Here is a 21115-nt window from a genome sequence, read left to right on the forward strand (position 1 = left end):
TGAGGCCCACCCAAACTGGGGAGGGCAACCTGCTTTACTCAATCTATCCATCAAATGTTAATGTTGTCTAGAAACATCTTCACAGACACACCCAGAAATAACATTTATCCAAATATCTGGGCATCACAGTCGAGTCAAGGTGACACATAAAATTAACCAACACAATTTGTTCTTACCTGTAGGCAAGGCTGAGAAGCGCTGCTCTGGGTAGTGCAAAGAATGAGATTTGAAGTCTGAAGCTTTCTTCAAGGAGTTAACAGTCATCTCAATGGTCAGGTGCTTCTCACAATAAGTAGGAACATAAGTTTAGAGAGCGGTCAGCTATATAGGTCAGCTTGGGATGGAGAAATTAGAAGAAGTGATATTCTAACAAAGGTTTGCTTTATGAAGATCTAGAAACATATTCACTATTTTCCATATCCCCATATAAGAGAAGCAGATTCTAAACACAGGATTTTGATCTATTTAACCAATGAACTACTTCAAAATTCTAATGCAAGTTTGTTCCGCTGAACGAGAAAGATGATTTTAATTTTCTAGCATAATTTGAAAACTTGCCATTCAATTAGTAAATACTTTAAAACTTTTCAGCATGTTCCCTCTTGTATTCTTATAAACCTTTTATGAGTTGGGAAAAAATCAGTGTAGCATTCATGAATAAGTAAGCACAAAGAGTGCATTGGTGCAAATTCAATGCTCATCACTATTTTGTTTTGTTATTTGGTAGCAAGAACAGACTTAACATCTAAACATAATCAGCACTGAATTTGTGATGTTTTATTCTATAGCTCTCAATTTCAAAATACAGAATTTGAATCTGTTTATCCTCTCGTAGTGTATTTGGGCACCAAAGGCAACTGTTGAGTGTGAATCCTGTTTCCTGTTGGCAAAGTGTGGATCTGTTCTCCATTTGATGAAGCATCTTTGTTACAGCAACTGGGAAAATGTGCATGAAGCAATGAGAAAACCCAGTGATGCCTTCTTATCTTAATCAAAGGCCAATTTCTGACAACTTTCTGGTTAAAATCAAGCTAAGCTCAGGGCTAACCACCCCTGGCAGGTCAGAAAACAACCTCAGAACAGCTTTAGACCACCTGAGTCCTAAACTCAATTTTCTTATTCTGTATGACTTAGTTAACTTTGGGAATGTTATCAAAGCTCTCCAAGTCTCTTTTTATTAATTTATACAACAGAAAATGACAATATATACCTCATAGGGTTGTCATAAATATTAAATGACATAACCTATTTAAAATCAATAATACAGCTTTAGAGATGTACTCAATAGGTGCTGGTTCCCATCATCTCTCTTCTAGTTTTCTACCACTTTTCATCTTCCCCAGGTAGAATGTATCTTGGACTTCACTCGTCTAAATCTATAAGTTGGATAATGCCATGTAACAGTATGAGGCCGAGGTTGACCTAAAATGGGAGGAAGAAAATAATCCATGTCAAATTCCAATATTTGATAGAAATGAAACTGGGGGGTACAGTGATTCCAGATAAATTAGAAGCTCTTGAGAATCACAGTAATGTGAGCATACCAAGATCTCTGTTGTTTGAATTGGATTGTTGCTGTATTTATCAGTCCTAGAGATACTGGAAGAGAGAGAGAGATTTCCTTGATAAATAATTGAAGCTAATTTGCAAATACTCTTAGAGGCTGGAGTCCAACCCCATGAGTGTGTTTAAATTTGACTGTTATAACTGCTCCCTGTAGCTTTCTATTGCCATCAGGTTTTCCTGATTTCAGCCTATCCTTCACACATTGGTATTTGAATATTATCTCCTATAAAAAATCAAAAAACAAACAAAAATCTATGCAACAGTTTAAACTTACAATTTTGCTTAACTCCCAAAATTCCATTAAAATTATAGTAAAGGGGTAAAATGGCAATAAATAGGTATGCCCCTCCTCATCAAAACCCCATCCTACCTCTCAAAATGTACTTACTGTACAGACTTTAAAAAAATTACGGTAAAGTATATATTACAAAATTTACCACCTTTACCATTTTTAAGTGTACAGTTCAGTAGTGTTATGTATGTTCAACCTGTTGAGTAACCAATCTCCAGAACACATCTCATCTTGCAAAATTGAAACTCTATACCCAGTAAATAATAACTCCTAATTATCTTCTCCCTCCAGTCTCTGGCAACAACCATTCTACTTTCTGTCTCTTGATTTTGGCTACTCTAAGTAGCTCATGCAAGTGGAATCATACAGTATTTGTCTTTTTGTAATCACCTTATTTCTCTTAGCATAATGTCCTCAAGGTTCATCCATGTTGTAGCATGTGCCAGAGTTTCAGTGAGTAATATTCCATTGGATGTGTATACCATATTTTGTTTGTCCATTCACTCATCAGTGGACACTTGGTTGCTTCTACCCTTTGGGTATTGTGAATAATGCTGTTATGAACTTGGGTGTACAGATGTCTCTTCCAGACCCTGCCTTCAATTATTTTGGGTATAGGTCTGGATGTGGAATTGCTGGACCATATGGTAATTCTATTTTTAATTTTTTAAGGAAGCACCAAACTGTTTCCCACAGTGGCTGCACCATTTTACATTCCCACCAACAGTCCACAAGTGCTTCAATTTCTCCACAACCTTGTCAGTCCTTGCTATTTTTTTGGACAGTAGATTTCCCAATGGATGTCAGGTGGTATCTCATTGTGGTTTTGAGTTGCATTTCCCTGATTATTAGTGATGCTGAGCGCCTTTTCATATGCTTCCTGATAATTTTTTATCTTCTTTGAAGAAATGTCTATTCAATTCCTTTGCCCATTTTGAAGTGGGTTTTTTGTTGTTGTTGAGTTGTAGGAGTTCTTTATACACTCTTGATATTTATCCTTTATCAGTTATATGATTTGCAAATATTTTCTTCCATTTGGTGGGTTGTCTTTTTACTGTGTTGACAGTGTCTTTTGAGAAACCAAATATCAAAATTGTGATATAGTCCTATTTGTCTATTTTTTCTTTTGTTGCTTGTGTCTTTGAGGTCATTGATTGATTAATTTTAAACAAGAGAACCAATACTATTCAATGGGAAAAGAAAAGTCTCTTCAACAAATGATGCTGGGACAACTTGATATCACACACAAAAGAATGAAGTTGTACCCCTATCTCTCACTACATACAAAAATTAACTCAAAATGGATCAGTATAAGAGCTAAAACTAAAAACTCTTAGAAGAACATATAGTAAATCTTCAAAACCTTGGATTTGGCAATGGATTCTTAGCTCTCACATCAAAAGCACAGCAACAAAACAAAAAAATAAAGTGGATTTCATCAAAATATAAAATTTGTGCATCAAAGGACATAATCAAAAAGTGAAAATAAAACATACAGAATAGGTAAGGATATTTACAAATGATATATTGGACAAGGGACAGGATACATAAAAACTCTTACAACTCAACAACAACAAAAAAGACAAACACCCCAATTTTTAAAATGGCAAAGTACTTATATAGACATTTCTCCAAAGAAGATATACAAATGGATAAGAAGTACATGAAAAATGCTCATATCCTTAATTATGAAGGAAATGCAAATCAAAACTACAATGAAGTACCACTTCACATTCACCAGAATGGCGATAATAATAAAAACAACAATGAAATATAACAAGTGCTGGTGAGGATGTGGAGAAATTAGAAACTTTGCACATTGTTGGTAATAAAGTAAAATGGTCCAGTCATTGTGGAAAACAGTTCTGTGGTTCCTCAAAAAGTTGAAAATAGAATTACCATATGACTCCACAATTCCACTCCTAGGTGTGTACCCAAAAGAAATGAAAACACAGTCTTCAACAAGCACATGTATATGCACATTCATAGCAGCACTATTCACAATAGGAAAAAGGTGAAAACACCCCAAATGTCCATCAACAAATGAATGGATAAACAAATTATGATATGTACATACAATGGAATACTATTCAGCAATAAAAAGGAAAGAAGTACTGATACATGCTGTAACATGAATGAAACTCAAAAATGTTATAAAAAGTTAAAGAATTCAGATACAAAAGGTCACATATTGTATGATTACATATGTATATTAAATATCTAGAATAGATAAATCCATATAGATAGAATAGAAATTGATGGAGGATTGGCTAAGATGGTGGAATAGAAAGACCCTGAGCTTGCCTCCTCTCACAGGCGGCCCAAAATCACAACTATTGCAGAATAATCATTGATGAAAAAGATTGGAACCTACCAGAGAAGATTTACAAATAAAGATATAAAGAAGGAACCACAACAAAATGGACAGGAGGGGTAGAGTCACAATATAATCAAATCCCATACCCCTGGGTGGGCAACTCACAAATGGGATAATAATTACAATTGCAGAGAGCTCTCTCAAAGGAGTCAAAGGTCCAGGCCCCAGGTAGGGCTCCCCATCCCAGGGGTCCTTCATCAGGAAGACAGAATAACATGTTCCAAACAAAGGAACAAGATAAAACCCCAGAATAAGAACTAAATGAAGTGGAGATAGGCAATCTACACAAGAAAGAGTTCAGGGTCGTGATTATTAAGATGCTCAAAGAACTCAAGAGAAGAATGGATACACAGAGTCGGAAGTTAGAAGTTTTTAACACAGAGTTAGAAAATATAAAGAACAACCAAACAGAGATAAAGAATACAATAACTGAAATGAAAAATACAGTAGAAGGAATCAGGAGTAGACTAAATGATGCAGAGGAATGGATTGTCAAGCTGGAAAACAGAGTAGTGGAAATCATGGATGCTGAACAGAAAAAAGAAAAAAGAATGAAAAGAAATGAGGACAGTTTAATAGTGAAAGGAAAAAGCTCATCAGGAAAGGCAAACATATAGTAAAGGTAGGAAATCGTCCATCCACAAAGGTCATAGGAAGGTTAAAATACAAAAGTAGTAAAATCATCTAAATCCACAATAAGCACTTAAGGGGTACACAAAACAATTAGATGTAAAATATGACATCAAAAACAGTAATCATGAAGGGAGGAGAGTAAAAATTCAGGGTTGTTAAAATGCATTTGAAATTAAGAGATAAGCAATGTTTAAAAATCACATAAATATAGAGATAGATATTGATAATATTGCTATATATAAACCTCATGGTAACCACAAAGCAAAAATCTGTAATAGATACAAACATAAAAAAGAATAGGAATCCAAACATAACACTAAAGATAGTCATCAAATCACAAGAGAACAAAAGAAGAAAAAAACACCTTTAAAAACAACCCCAAAACAATTGATAAAATGGCAATAAGAGTATACATATCAATAATTACTTTAAATGTAAATTGACTAAATGCTCCAATCAAAAGACATTGAGTTGCTGAATGGAAAAAAAAAAAAAGACCTCTATATATGCTGCCTAAAAGAGACTCACTTCAGATCTAAAGACACACAGAGACTGAAAGTTAGAGGATGAAGAAACGTATTCCAGGCAAGTGGAAATCAAAAGAAAGCTGGGGTAACAATACTTATATCAGACAAAATAAACTTTAAAATAAAGATGGTGACAAAGAAGGACATTACTTAATGCTCAGGGGATCAATCCAGGAAGAAGATATAACAATTGTAAATATATATGCATTCAAAATAGGAGCACTTAAATATGTAAAGCAAATATTAACAGACATAAAGGGAGAAATTGACGGTAACACAATAATACTAAGGGACATTAACACCCTACTTACATTGATGGACAGATCATCCAAACAGAAAAACAATAAGGAAACACTGCCCTTAAATGACACATTAGACCAGATGAGCTTAATAGATATATATAGAATACTCCATCTGAAAGCAGCAGAATACACATTCTTTTCAAGTGCACATGAAACATTCTCCAGGATAGATCACATGCTATGCCACAAAACAAGTCTTAGTAAATTTAAGAAAATTGTAATAATATCAAGCATCTTTTCCAACAACAACACAATGAGACTAGAGGTCAACTACAAGAAAAAAACTGCAAAAAACACAAACATGTGGAGGCTAGCCAATGTGCTATTAAACAACAAATGAATCACTGAAGAAATCAAAGAGGAAATTTTTAAATACCTGGAGACAAAAAAACCAAAAATACAATGATCCAAAATCTAGGGAATGCAGCAAGAGCAGTTCTAAGAGGGAAGTTTATAGCAAAAAAAACTTACCTTAGAAAGCAAGAAAAATCTCAAATAAACAACCTAGCCTTACACCTAAAGGAAACAGAGAAAGAAGAACAAACAAAACCCAAAGTTGTAGAAGGAAAGAAATGACAAGATTGAGCAGAAATAAATGTAGACAAAAAAAAAAAGAAAGAAAAGAAAGAAAGGAAGAAAGAAAAAAAAAGGTCAATAAAACTAAGAGCTGGTTCTTTGAAAATAGAAACAAAATTTATCAACATTTAGCCAGACTCATCAAATAAAAAAGAGAGAGGGCCTATATTAATAAAATCAGAAATGAAATATAAGTTACAACCAACACCACAGAAATACAAAGGAACATAAGAGACTACTACGAACAGCTATATGCCAATAAAATGGACAACCTAGAAGAAATGGACAAATTCCTAGAAATGTACAATATCGAAGACTGAACCAAAAAAGAAATAGAAAATATAAACAGACCAACTACCAGTAATGATATTGAATCAGTAATAAAACCACTCCCAACAAAAGTTCAGGACCAAATGGCTTCACAGGTGAATTCTATGAAACATTTAAAGAAGAGTTAACACCTAACAACTTCAAACTATTCCCAAAAAGTGCAGAGGAAGGAACACCTCCAAACTCATTCTACAAGGCCAGCATTACACTGATACCCAAACCAGACAAAGATATCCCAAAAAAGAAAATTATAGGACAATATCACTGATGAACATAGATGCAAAAATCCTCAACAAAATATTAGCAAACCAAATCCAACAATACATTAAAAGGATCATACAACATGATCAAGTGGGATTTATCTCAGGGATGCAAGGATTTTTCAGTATCCACAAAGCAATCAATGTGATACACCATGTTAACAAATTGAAGAATAAAAACCATATGATCATCTCAATAGATAAAGAAAAAGCTTTTGAAAAAATTTAATATTGATTTAAGATAAAAACTCTCCAGAAAGTGGGCATAGAGGGAACATACCTCAACATAGTAAAGGCCATATATGACAAGCTTGCAGCAAACATCATACTCAATGGTGAAAAGCTGGAAGCATTTTCTCTAAGATAAGGAATAAGACAAGGATGCCCACTCTTGTCACTTTTATTCAACATTGCATTGGAAGTCCTAGCCAAAGCAATAAGAAAGAAAGAAAGAAAGAAAGAAAGAAAGAAAGAAAGAAAGAAAGGAAGGAAGGAAGGAAGGAAGGAAGGAAGGAAGGAAGGAAGGAAGAAGGGAGGGAGGGAGGGAGAGAAGGAAGGAAGGAAGGGAGGGAAGGAAGGAAGGAAGGAAGGAAGGAAGGAAGGAAGGAAGGAAGGGAGAGGGAGGGAGGGAGGGAGGGAGGGAAGAAGGAAGGAAGGAGGAAAAGGAATCCAAATTGGAAAGGAAGGCCTAAAATTGTCACTGTTTTCAGATGACATGATACTATATATAGAAAATCCTAGACGCCACCAAAAATATACTACAGCTCATCAAAGAATTCAGTAAAGTTGCAGGATGCAAAATTAATATACGAAAATCTGTTTTATGTCTGTACACTAACAACAAACTATCAGAAAGAGAGATTAAGGAAACAATCCAATTTACCATCACATCAAAAAGAATAAAATACCTAGAAGTAAACCTACCTACAGACCTGTACTCAGAAAACTATAAAACACTGATGAAAGAAATTGAAGATGACACAAACAGATGGAAAGATACACTGTGTTCTTGGATTAGAATTAATATTTTTTAAATGACCATACTACCCAAGGCAATCTACAGAGTCAATGCAATCCCTATCAAAATACCAAGGGTATTTTTCACAGAAGTAGAACAAATAACTTTAAAATTTGTATGGAAACACAAAAGACCCCAAATAGCCAAAACAATCTTGAGAAAGAATAGAGCTGGAGGAATCACATTCCCTGACTTCAGACTACAAAGCTACAGTAATCAAAATAGCATGGCGCTGCCACAAAAACAGACACATAGTTCAGTAGAACAGAATAGAGAGCCCAGAAATAAACCCACATACTTATGGTCAATTAATCTTCAACAAAGGAGGCAAGGATATACAATGGAGAAAAGACAGTCTCTTCAGTAAGTGGTGCTGGGAAAACTGAACAGCTACATGTAAAAGAATGAAATTAGAACATTCACACCATATACATTTTACTACTTTTGTCTTTTAACCTTCCTTCTGGCTTTGCAAGTGGTTGATTTACTAATTTTACTGTATATTTGCCTTTACCAAAGATATTTTTCCTTTCATAATTTTCATATTTCTAGTTGTAGCCTTTTCCTTTTGCTTAGAGAAGACCCTTTAACATTTCTTGGATAGCTGGTTTCATCAAGCTGAACTCTTTTAGCTTTTGCTTGTCTTTAATACTTTTAATCTCTCCTTCAAATCTGAATGATAGCCTTGCTGGGTAGAGTATTCTTGATTGTAGGTTTTTTCCCTTTCATCACTTTAAGTAGAAGTGTAAAAAGATGTGAATGTCCCTAAAAGGGGTGAGCCCTCTTCAGCCACTTTTATTTAAGAATTTGGTTTTTTAGATAGGTGTGTGTGTGTGTGTGTGTGTGTGTGTGTGTGTGGTACACGGGCCTCTCACTGCTGTGGCCTCTCCTGTTGCGGAGCACAGGCTCTGGACGCGCAGGCTCAGCAGCCATGGCTCACGGGCCCAGCCGCTCCGCGGCATGTGGGATCTTCCCAGACCAGGACACGAACCCATGTCCCCTGCATCGGCAGGCGGACTCTTAACCACTGCACCACCAGGGAAGGCTTTAATTTCGCAGCAAAATTTAGAGGGATGGTAGAGATTTCCCCATATTCTTTCTGCTGAAGAGCTTTTTGAAAGCTTCTTTTTAGCATGAAAACTTAGGTTATATGAAGGAAATTTTGATAAGTAATACTATACTCCTGAAATAATTCTTTTTAGTAGTTATATATGAACATCATAGAATCACTTGATTGAGCCTCATTAACATTTGTCTGTTGGGATTCTATCTCTGATCTCAAAATAATGACTTTAAATATTTGTATTCAGAGTTTTTAATTGACCTAAACTGGCCACATTTAAACTCCTAATGGTTCCTATATTTATTTACCAGATGAAGCAAAGGATGCAAAAACATTTCACTGTGAAATTTGTTATCCTCCGGGAGTTTCATTGATTGTCTTTGCCCACCAGCTACAATAAAGCTAATGCATCTACCAACATAAAATAGTGCACTGGTTTTGTTGAGCTTTATTTACTAGTCTAATGATTATTTCAGTAAACCCAGGGCTCTAAATGACAACCACATAGATAATTGCATTGTAATGTGTTTTCTTTTCACTTTAGTCAGGTTTAATTCTGTATATAGCAGAACTACTGCCTTACAAATGTTGTGGTTGGTGTAATATGAATGAACAACAATTTATTTGTATTATTGTATTTTAAAGTGTTTGAACATATTAGTTCTAATACCATCTATTGTGTACTTTTCAAAGTACTGCTTAATAGTGTTAATAAATATCAACAAGTTATTTATTGCTCATTTGAGAAATTAACATTTATATGTGAGAATGAGCATTATATTTAGTATATATTTTTGTGACTAGAAAGGTAAGATTGTTAGCTCTCTTTTCTGCAAACTTTGAGCTCTGTGATTGCTAATATTTTGAATGGAACTTGATACCTACAAGGGTCACTTAATTGAACTCTTGGTTGTGATGGGATTGGCCATCTAAATTCCAAAGGTTTGTGGCTTGCCTTATTATTCTGTTTGTGTTATCTTTTGATAAATAGAAGATCTTAAGTAAAATTTAGTCAAATTTATCAATCTTCCATTATGGTTAGTGTTTTCTGTATTCTGTTTAAGAAAACTTTCCATACCCCAAAGTCATGAAGTCATTCTTCTACATTATCTCTCAAAGTTTTATCATTTGGTCTTTCACACTTAGATTATAATCCACCTTGAATTGTTTTCATGTATAATGTGAGGTAAGGTCAAATTCATATTTTTCATCCCAATGGGGATTTATTTCTCCTCTGATGTGCAATAGCATCTTTGTCATAAGGGTCCATTATAGCACAACTATAAAGTTATTGCATAGTAAATACAATGATTTGCCATCTAATTTGACAACAAAGTATTCCACACTCCACTGTGCCTTACAAATGTGACATTTAGAGTCTACTTTTACCTGCCTAACTTGTTTTGACATAGTGAGGATGCACTGGTAATAAAAGTAAAATAAAATGTTGCACTTTGGAAGTACACATGACACTTGAAACACGGTTCAGTTATAACTGCATCATTGCAATTTATAGTGGCATCAAACAGCAGTGTGAAGTGATCAGAGTGCTACATACGATCTCTGTTTCAACCACTCAACTCTGTTATTGAGTGTAAAAGCAGCCATTAACAGTATGTAAGCAAATAAGTGAGATTGTTTTCCAATAAAACTTTAAGGTCATGTAAATTTAAATTTCATATAATTTTCATGTATCACAAAACATAATCCTTTTGATTTTTTCCAACCATTAAAAACCATAAAAACTATTCTTAGCTCACAGGCAGTACAAAAACAAGCAGTAAGCCTTATTTGGACATTGGATCATAGTTTGCCAACTCCTAACCTATAAGGTCATTAAAATAGTATGTATTAAAATGTGCTTTGAGGAACTCTACTCCTAGGAAATCTTTCTCAAGAATAAAAAGTCAAATAACATTATAAAAAGCTACATACTATATTTCTCAGTTGTAGATTCATGCTGTGGATATTTAACACTCTGAACACTTATGCAATAAAGAAACATCTATCTTTGCCTAATCCAGATGAAACGAACCTTATTTATTTGCCAGAAAACTCTTATTTACACACAACACTCCTATTTGCATGCCGTAGAACAAAGGTGTGGGATATACTTGGAGAAAAGTTGCTATGATCTCACTTATTTTACAAATGAGTGAAATAAAGTAACAAAGTGCTGAGACTAAAAACGTTCTTATTCTTCTAGAAAAGCGTTGACCATTTATTGGCCCTAACAACAATAACAACCAGAACCAATTAAAAACCCATCCTCATCTATCAATAATAACTTCACACCAGTAATCAGCCAATCAATGACAGCCCCCTCTGAAAGTCAGCCAGTCAACAGCCTCACTCCAGTACACATGTTACTGAAAGACAGCCAATCAGCAGTAGTATTATTTAAGTAACTATAGTAAATAGCTAAAGGTTAACTAATCCCTGAACACTTCTTTCAAATCTCCAAGCTTATATATAATGAAACAAATATTAAGAGAAAGTTCATAGGAAAGGGTGACTGTGTAGATGAATTCATTAGTTTGAAACAACGAATTTTCCACTAGAATCTACTGTGTTCTACTACCCTTCCAGGTAAAATCCTTGAGGGAAACCAAAGAAGGCTAGTTGAGATTAAACTGCCTACTCTCAAATATCGGTGGCTATGCAGTAACAGGTATTTTGAGGAGAAATCACCTTTTCCTCATCCTGAAAACACTTTTAACATTTAAAGTGAAAACAAGTGCTAGAGACTGCATATTTGGGTAAAGAAGTTTAATCTCTGGGTCTCACCCTGGATCTTTATGTTTTATTTATTGGCTCTGTATATCTGAAAGTAGCTTTAGAAGCCTAGCTGTTATTCTGGCAATAAAATTTTGGTAGGTGGCTTAACTGCAGCAAATAAAAATGTTCTCACCCTCTGTCCTAGGAGAGGACTGTTTTCTCTGCCCATAGCATCAAGTAACCTCCAGAATCAGGTTTTAAACATGTCACAATCTATCACGGACAACTTTGTATTGGCAACCATGCTTCTGAAAGCCAGAACACTCGTCACCAAGCTGATACTTTTGTCAAGTCCTTATTGCGTTTCTCAAATTACAAGTTAGTCAATCATTCAGCTCTTTATTGAATGCTTACTATATGCTATGATGCTCTAGGTCACTCAACTTTGGCCAGATACAGATCAACTATAAAGATTTAAAATCATGATGCCTGGGTCCTACTCACAATTTCTCTGTCTAGAGCGTAGCTTGAACACTAATTATTTATATATATATATATATATATTTATTTATTTATTTATTTATTTTTGGCTGTGTTGGGTCTTCGCTGCTGAGCACAGGCTTTCTCTAGTTGCAGCGAGCGGGGGCTACTGTTTGTTGCAGTGCACAGGCTTCTCATTGCAGTGGCTTCTCTTGTTGCAGAGCACGGGCTCTAGGTGCAAGGGCTTCAGTAGTTGTGGCTCACGGGCTTAGTTGCTCCACAGCATGTGGGATTTTCCCGGACCAGGGCTCGAACCCGTGTCCCCTGCATTGGCAGGCGGATTCTTAACCACTGCGCCACCAGGGAAGTCCTGAACACTGAATATTTTTTTCTTTTTTTTAACATCTTTATTGGAGTATAATTGCTTTACAATTGTGTGTTAGTTTCTGCTTTATAACAAAGTGAATCAGCTATACATACACATATATCCCCATATCTCCTCCCTCTTGCCTCTCCCTCTCACCTTCCCTATCCCACCCCTCTAGGGGGACACAAAGCACCAAGCTGATCTCCCTGTGCTATGCAGCTACTTCCCACTAGCTATCTATTTTACATTTGGCAGTGTATATATGTCCATACCACTCTCTCACTTCGTCCCAGCTTACCTTTACCCCTCCCTGCATCCTCAAGTCCATTCTCTATGTCTGCGTCTTTATTCCTGTCCTGCCCCTAGGTTCTTCAGAATCTGTTTTTTTTCCCTTAGATTCCATATATATGTGTTAGCATATGGTATTTGTTTTTCTCTTTCTGACTTACTTCACTCTGTATGACAGACTCTAGGTCCATCCACCTCACAAATAACTCAATTTCATTTCTTTTTATGGCTGACTAATAGTCCATTGTATATATGTGCCACATCTCCTTTATCCATTCATCTGTCGATGGACACTTAGGTTGCTTCCATGTCCTGGCTATTGTAAATAGTGCTGCAGTGAACATTGTGGTACATGCCTCTTTTTGAATTATGGTTTTCTCAGGGTATATGCCCAGTAGTGGGATTGCTGGGTCATACGGTAGTTCTATTTTTACTTTTTTTTTTTTTTTTTTTTGCGGTACGCAGCCCTCTCACTGCTGTGGCCTCTCCCGTTGCGGAGCACAGGCTCGGGACGCACAGGCTCAGCGGCCATGGCTCACGGGCCCAGCCGCTCTGCAGCATGTGGGATCTTCCCAGAACGGGGCACGAACCCGTGTCCCCTGCATCGGCAGGCGGACTCTCAACCACTGTGCCACCAGGGAAGCCCTATTTTTACTTTTTAAAGGAACCTCCATACTGTTCTCCATAGTGGCTGTATCAATTTACATTCCCACCAACAGTGCAAGAGTGTTCCCTTTTCTTCACACCCTCTCCAGCATTTATTGTTTGTAGATTTTTTGATGATGGCCATTCTGACTAGTGTGAGGTGGTACTTCATAAACAAGAAGAAAAGACAACCCATTGCTCTTTTAGCTTTCATGGGCTTTCCTCCTCTTAGCGCTGGACATGAGGGCAATTATGGTAAGTGTGTTACAGAATGAAGTAAACAAAGCCCCAGCATTATAGATGGAAGATCAAAAGGGAGCCCCAGGAAATTGTGAAGTACTCGGGAGAATAGTTAGAGAGAGAAGCTTTTGATAATTACCTGGTAAGAAAGATTTGACAATTACCTGACAATACTCCTGGTATCACTTCTAATGAATGCACTTATGGTTCTGATCATAAACGACATACCACAGACTGAGAACTGAACTAAGAGAGAGAGACCACTGCCCAGGACTCAGATTGGCCAGTGAGCCGCATACATATGAGACAGATTTGAATATAAACTGAAGGCTTTGAAAATGGAACTAACGTTGAAACTAAAACTTACAGATGGCTGGTTGGAACTTGCAGCCTGAAACCAACCAGGTTCATTGCCTGCTAAAAAAAAATAACAACATTCTCCATAGGACTTAAACAAAACTCAGAGTCTCATAACATAATATTCAAAACATACAGGATACCATCCAGAATTACTCAGCAAATGAAGAACCAGACAGATCTGAACTCACATGAGAAAAAGACAATCAACACATACCAATGCTGATTTTTTAAACTGAAGTATTGTTGATTTTATTAGTTTCAGGTGTAAAACGTAGTGACCAAATATTTTTATAGATTATACTCCATTTAACGTTATTATTAAACAATGGCTATATTTCCTAGTGCTCTACAATATATCTGTGTTCCTTATCTACTTTATTACCAAAGCTGATTTGACACAGATGTTTCAGTTATCTGACAAAATACTAAAGAAGCTATTATAAGTGTTCCAGCAAGTAAGGGCAACACTCAATGTGAGTGGAAAGATATAAAGTCCCAGCAAAGAAACGAAAGATAAAAAGATAAACCAAATGAGAATTTTACAATTTAAAAATATGACTATATTTTTAAAAATCTCACTCGATGGAATTGAGATGGCAAAAAAAAAAAAGTCAGTTAATTAGCATATAGATCAATAGAAATTACCTTGTCTGAAAACAAAGAGAGAAATATTTCTTAAAAAGTACAGAGCTTGGGACTTCCCTCATGGTGCAGTGGTTAAGAATCCACCTGCCAATTCAGGGGACACGGATTCGAGCCCTTGTCTGGGAAGATCCCACATGCCATGGAGCAACTAACCCCATGCACCACAACTACTGAGGCCACATGCCACAACTACTGAAGCTCACGAGCCTAGAGCCCCTGCTCTGCAACGAGAAGCCACCGCAATGGGAAGCGGGTGCACCACCACCAAGTGTAGCCCCCGCTCGCTGCAACTAGAGAAAGCCAGCGCACATCAATGAAGACCCAGCACAGCCAAAAATAAATAAATAAGTTAATAAATTAAAAATAAATAAATATTACATTAAAAAGTACAGAGCTTAAGGAACCTATGAGGCACTACCAAGAGGTCTAATGTTTGTGTTAACAGAGTTCCAGACAAAGAGAAAGAAATAACAGCTAATACCATTCATTAAAATGACTAGTATCAAAACCCCTGAAATTAGTATGTTTTGGTGAGGACGTGGAGAAATTGGAACCCTCGTGCATTGCTGATGGTGTTGTAAAATGGTGCAGCCACTGTAGAAAAGTTTAACTTTTCAAAATGTTATATGTAGAATTACAATTCAACTCGGCAATTCCACTCCTAGGTGTACATCCAGAAGAACAGAAAACAAGGACTCAGATACTTGTACTCAAATGTTCAGGGAAGCATTATGCACAGTAGGTACAAAGTGGAAACAACCCTGTTAGGACTCAGCACTATCACTGCTGTGGCCCTGGTTCAATCCCTGGTTGGGGAACTAAGATCCCACAAGCCACCTGGCTTGGCCAAAAAAAACCAAAAAAACAAAAAAAACTCCAAAAGACAAAAAAGGAAAGAAAAAGAAAGTGGAAACAACCCAAATGTCCATAAACAGATAAATGGACAAACTGTGATATATACATGCAAGGGAATATTATTCAGTTATAAACAAGAATTATGTTCTGAAATATGCTGTAACATGGATGCACCTTGAAAACATTATGCTAAGTGAAATAATATAGAAATAAAATAATACAGACACAACAAATATTATATGATTTCACTTATACAAGGCACAGAGACAGAAAGTAGAATAGAAGTTACCAGAGACTAGGGGGAGGAGAAATGTGGAGTTATGCTGAATGGGCAGAGTTTCTGTTTGAGATAATAAAAAATTCTAGAAATAGACAGCAGTGATGGTTGTACAACATGGTGAATATACTGAATGTCACTGAACTGTACACTTAAAACATTAAAATAGTAAACTTTATGTTATGTATATTTTACCAAAAATTTTTAAAAGGGTTCCCCCTGGCTGAAGACTTCCCAAATTTGGCAAAGGACAGAAACCTACAGATTCAAGAAGTCAGCAAATCCCAAATAGGATAATCCCGAAGAAATTCACACCCAAACACACCATAATCAAATTGCTGAAAACCAAAGAAAATAAGTTGAAAGCAGCCAAAGAAAAACAACACCTTATTATAGAGAAACAATGAATCAAATGACTACTGATTTCTTACTAGAAACCATGGAGACACAAACAAAATGGTACGTTTTTGAAAGTGAAGAAAAAAAAAAATCTGTCTACCTAAAATGCAATATCCAGTTAAAATATTAATTAGCAGCCAAGGTGAAATAATGGCATACTCAGATGAAGGAAAACTAAGAGAATCTGTTGCCATTTAGATCTATGCTAAAAAAATTATTAAAGCAAGTTCCTCAGAGGAAAGAGAAATGACACCTAAAGGAGACTTGGTACAACATTAATAAAAGAAGAGCAAAAGAAATGGTAATTTCTAATATAATAAACTATTCTCTCTTGAAGTCTAAAATATATTTGATGTTTAAAAGCAAAAATTATAACACTATCTAATGGAGTTTTTAATGAATGTAGATGTAATATACAGGACAATTACAACACAACATAAGGAGGATAAAGGGAAATAGGGTGGTAAGTTTTCTACATTCCACTTTATGAGGTAAAATACTTATCCTAAGTAAAATGTGAAAACTTAGGTATGCAAACTGTGTAGCTACTCTGGAAAACGGTTTTTTAGATTCTTATAAAGTTGAACATACATTTACAATGTGACCCAGCAATCTTTCTCCTAGGTATTTACCTAAGAGAAATGAAAACTTATGGTCACATAAAAGTATGTACATGAACGTCTATACCAACTCTACTTATAATCACCAAACAAGAAATAACTCATATGTGCTTTAATAGATGAATGCATAACCTTGGTTTATCCATATAATGGATATTCAGCAATAAAAAAGAACAAACCGTTAATATATGGAACAGCTTGTATGAATTTCATACGCATTATACTGACTGAAAGAAGCCAGTCTCAAAAGGTTACATAAGGTATTATTCTATTTATATGACATTCTCAAAAAGACAAAACTGTAGTAACAGAGACTATGTCTGTGGTTGCAATATAGAAAAAAACTGAAGAACTGAAAGGAGTAACATATGAATCAGAGTGAGATTTTAACTAACATTACCCAGTAAGCAATAAAACAAGTAGACAAAATCAGTTAGGATGTAAGAGATTTGAATCATAAAAATGAATAAAATTGACCTAGTGGACATATATAAAACATTGTACCCAACAACTGTAGAATATATATATTTTTCAAGTACATATGAAACATTAACCAAAATTGACATTTACTCAACCATGAAGACACTTGCAACACATTCCAAAGGTTAATATCATGTAGAGTATATTCTCTGATATACCACTACAATAAACATACTACTACACACCCACTAAAATGGATAAAATTAAAGAGACTGACTATAACAAGTTCTGGTGGCAATTTGGAACAACTGGAACTCTCATATAATGCTGATGAAAATATAAAACAATGTAGCCCCTTTGGAAAAAGAGTATAGCAATTTCCTAAAGAATTAAACATACACTTACTATGTGATTTTGTCATCCCACTCCTAGGTATTCACCAAAGGTAAATGAAAACATGTGTCCATACAAAGACTTGTATACAATGCTCATAGCAGCTTATGATGGCTGAAAACTGAAAACAACCTTTACTCGTTTTCTGCGCTGTGTAACAAATTACTATAAATTTAGTGGCTTAAAATAGGTATTTTATTTAACTGATTTTTGAATAGGCAATTCACTAACATAGTTCAAAATGCCAAAGGTATGTAAAAGTATAAAGTGAAAAGTCTTCATCACACCCCAGACCCCCAGGCATCTACTTCCCCTCCCTACTGTACTCCTTGTTTAAAGAGCTTTTACAGAGCTGTTTTGTGCACATAAAAGCAAATCTGTATGTGCCTGTATGTGCATGCATATACGTGTGCATTTATATGTTTATATGAGTGCAAAGAATGGAATGATACACACCAGATTATTATCATTGGTTACTTTGTGTGTGTTGGGTAAGGGGGTGGTAAATGAGAAACAAAGAAAATCTATTACATTTTCTTTATACATATTGTATCATTTAACTGGTTGGTCTAATTCTACTCAAAAGCTCAGGCTTTTGAGAAACAGACTACCTATTTGATTATCTTTGACAAATTTCTTATTCTTTCTGTGCCTCAGTTTCCTCATTTACAAATGGCACTAATAATTTCTATTTCATAAGATTTGGGGGACAATTATAGCACATAATTGATATAAAGTGCTTTTAGCCTAATGCCTGGCATATAGCAAATGGTTAGTAAATGTTAGCTGTAAAATATAAGCACCTTAAACTAATTTTTAGAAAACAAGAATGATTCAAAAGGATCTAAGCATCCAAATAAAGAAGCTAGAAAGAGGACAACAAAATAAACTTAGAGAAATATGAAAGGGACATTTTAGGTGAAGACTGTGGTAAATTCACACTTCAAACTCTCTTCCTGCTCTACATATGTGAATTATAGATTCAATTAACAATAAGAAAAAGCCTGACTCGTGCTCAAATACAAAATAAGAATTTCTCTGGGTCAGAAGTACAAGGCAACAAAGTATCAACAGAAAGATGTAGCTAAAGCTACAGCCCTGCAGATTTCTAGGTCCAGGAAGCAGCCAGAAGCCACTGGGAGCGTTTACTACTCTGAGGTGGCAAAATCACTCCATATGTGGCATGGAACCATGGTATGGTTGGGCTCTCTGTGTGAAAATAGTTGGTGATTTCTGCCTGACATAACTGCTTATGTAAACCTGTATAACTTTATTATTGGTAAGAAAAGCAGAGAAAACTGCACAGAGACCTTAGTAAAGCTGCATACCACCTTGGATACAGGGCCAGTGATAGCCCCAAACCATTCTGGGGCAGGAGTTTTTAGCCATGGAGGCCTAGTTTTGGACTAGGGTCCTGGATGAGTAGAGGGAGGAAACCACAAAATTGCCAAATAGGGAAGGGTGAGCACAGAAAAAAGGAGAGGAGGAAAAAAACTCCCACTGAAAATCTGCAGGTGAAAATTCCAAACCATCTGATGAATATTAACATTATCAAACAAAGCCAAGAATAGAATTCACTGAAAATAACCCAAAAGTCTGCACAAATATTTTAAAAATCTTCCTAAATGGGTCCATAATCTAGAAAGAAAGAAGGAACACAGGAGAAAACTTATTGAAGGCAGGAATGCAGAAAATTTGAGAATTTGAGTACTGAAGTTGATTTCTGCTTTGAGTCACTTGCTGAACAAGGTGAACCTGAGCATCAGTTTTTACAGCCTTCCCTCTGAAGAAGGAAAAGAAAGTTTATGTCAAATAGGAGACTGTCCTACAAAAATAAGACCACAGAAGTCTACTCTGTAGTGTAAAGGTGAATTAAAAATAACCCCCCCACACCCCCTCAACCACTGGGACTGCAAGAAAAATGATCCGTTTGAGAACTGTGGCATGTTGGGAGTAGGGAAGATTTCCCCTGAGAATTTGTATTCACAAGTTGGCCTTCAAGCGGGTTTGCAGCCTGAATTTGTTATTTTGGTAGTCCATAAAACCTCAAATCATGAATTAAAAGTTGTGATGGACTAGTACTACCATCAGATGCTTGACACAATCTAACCCTCTTTGGAGGAAACTTCATTCATTCCAGGCCTCTAAAAATTACCATGTGAGGAAAATTAACACTTAGGTCACAATAAAAATAAAAGCACTAAACATCAAGGACATAAGACCCCATAAGTGAGAATAGCTGAAACAGCAGTGAGCCGAATCAGAGCTGAAAAAACTTCACAGATGAGAATATTCAGACATGAAAATAATTTCGCTTAATATGCTTCAAGGAGTTTGAAAATAATAAGTAAATCACAAGCAGAGTTGAAGAAATACTCAAAGAGAATGTCTACAATGAAAAATATAATAACTGAAACTTAAAAAATTCAATGGATATAGTTAATGGCAGGTTAGATACAGGGAAAGATATTATTGGAAGAACTGAATGTGTTATGCAGAATGTAGCCCAGAATGAACATGAAAAGAAAACAAAAGGTTAAGAGTAATGAAGTAAAGAGTAAAAAAAGGAAAAGTCTGAGTAAGAAAAGTCTTACTCAGAGTTTTAAAAAGAGAGAATGGAACAGATGTTGAAAATGAACAGACAGTGGCTGAAAAGATTCCAGAAAGTCACCCATGCACAGATTCAAAAACTCTATTAAGAAAGATAATAAACAAAAACCCATACCTAAACATATCATTATGAATCTACAGAGCAAAAAAGACTAAAACACCTTAAAGGTTGCCAGAGAAAAAGGAGCAACAATAGGATGGACAGCTGACTTGTTAGCAACAAACACAGAAGTCAGAAAAAATAAATGGTATTTTAATATGCTGAAAGAAAATTACTCTTCTATATATGATTCTATACTCAAAAAATTACTTTCCATAATGAGGATTAAAATAAAGACATTTCTGATCAGGCAAAAGCTGAGAATCTACAATCTGAAAACTCCCCACTGAAGAGCATAAAGGATGTACTTCAGGCAAAGGAGAGTGAACCCAGATAGAAGTCTGAAATACAAGAAGGAATGAAGAAGAATAAACTAGTAAATATGATGGTAAATCTGAATGAACCTGACTGAAAGGTTAATTTCTGTCATGAGAAATTCCTAGAGGCCTAAAATGAAGGTGGGGTCCTCTAAAGAGAATTAGCTCTGTCAGACGTTTGGAGGCACTATTCAAGTGGTTAAAACAAAACAAAGGATTAATGTACATGACAATCCTAGGAGCCTGTGTTAGTCAGTGTTATCCAGAGAAACAGAACCAATAGGATATATAGAAAGAGATATATGTAAGAGGAGATTTATTATAGGAATTGGTTCACACGGTATGGAGACCAAGAAGCCCCAGGATCTGCCATATGCAAGCTGGAGGGCCAAGGAAGTCCATGATATAATTCAGTCTGAGTTCCAAGGACTGAGAAC

At 35.7% G+C, this 21115-nt stretch overlaps 1 protein-coding gene across 1 annotated transcript in view; it reads right to left on the reverse strand.

Annotated features, from left to right (window-relative positions):
* Positions 1-1299: 1299 nt before the first annotated feature.
* ZNF280D (zinc finger protein 280D) overlaps positions 1300-21115 on the reverse strand; it is a 326315-nt gene continuing 306499 nt past the window's right edge. The window contains exon 20 of the mRNA XM_029236538.1: positions 1300-1422. Coding sequence (XP_029092371.1) covers positions 1363-1422 — 60 coding nt within the window. The 3' untranslated portion in view covers positions 1300-1362. The remainder of the gene's footprint in view (positions 1423-21115) is intronic.

Source organism: Monodon monoceros, unplaced genomic scaffold (assembly GCF_005190385.1).
Source record: "Monodon monoceros isolate NGI ecotype Baffin Bay Population unplaced genomic scaffold, NGI_Narwhal_1 Super_Scaffold_21, whole genome shotgun sequence".
In the NCBI taxonomy this organism is placed as follows: domain Eukaryota; kingdom Metazoa; phylum Chordata; class Mammalia; order Artiodactyla; family Monodontidae; genus Monodon; species Monodon monoceros.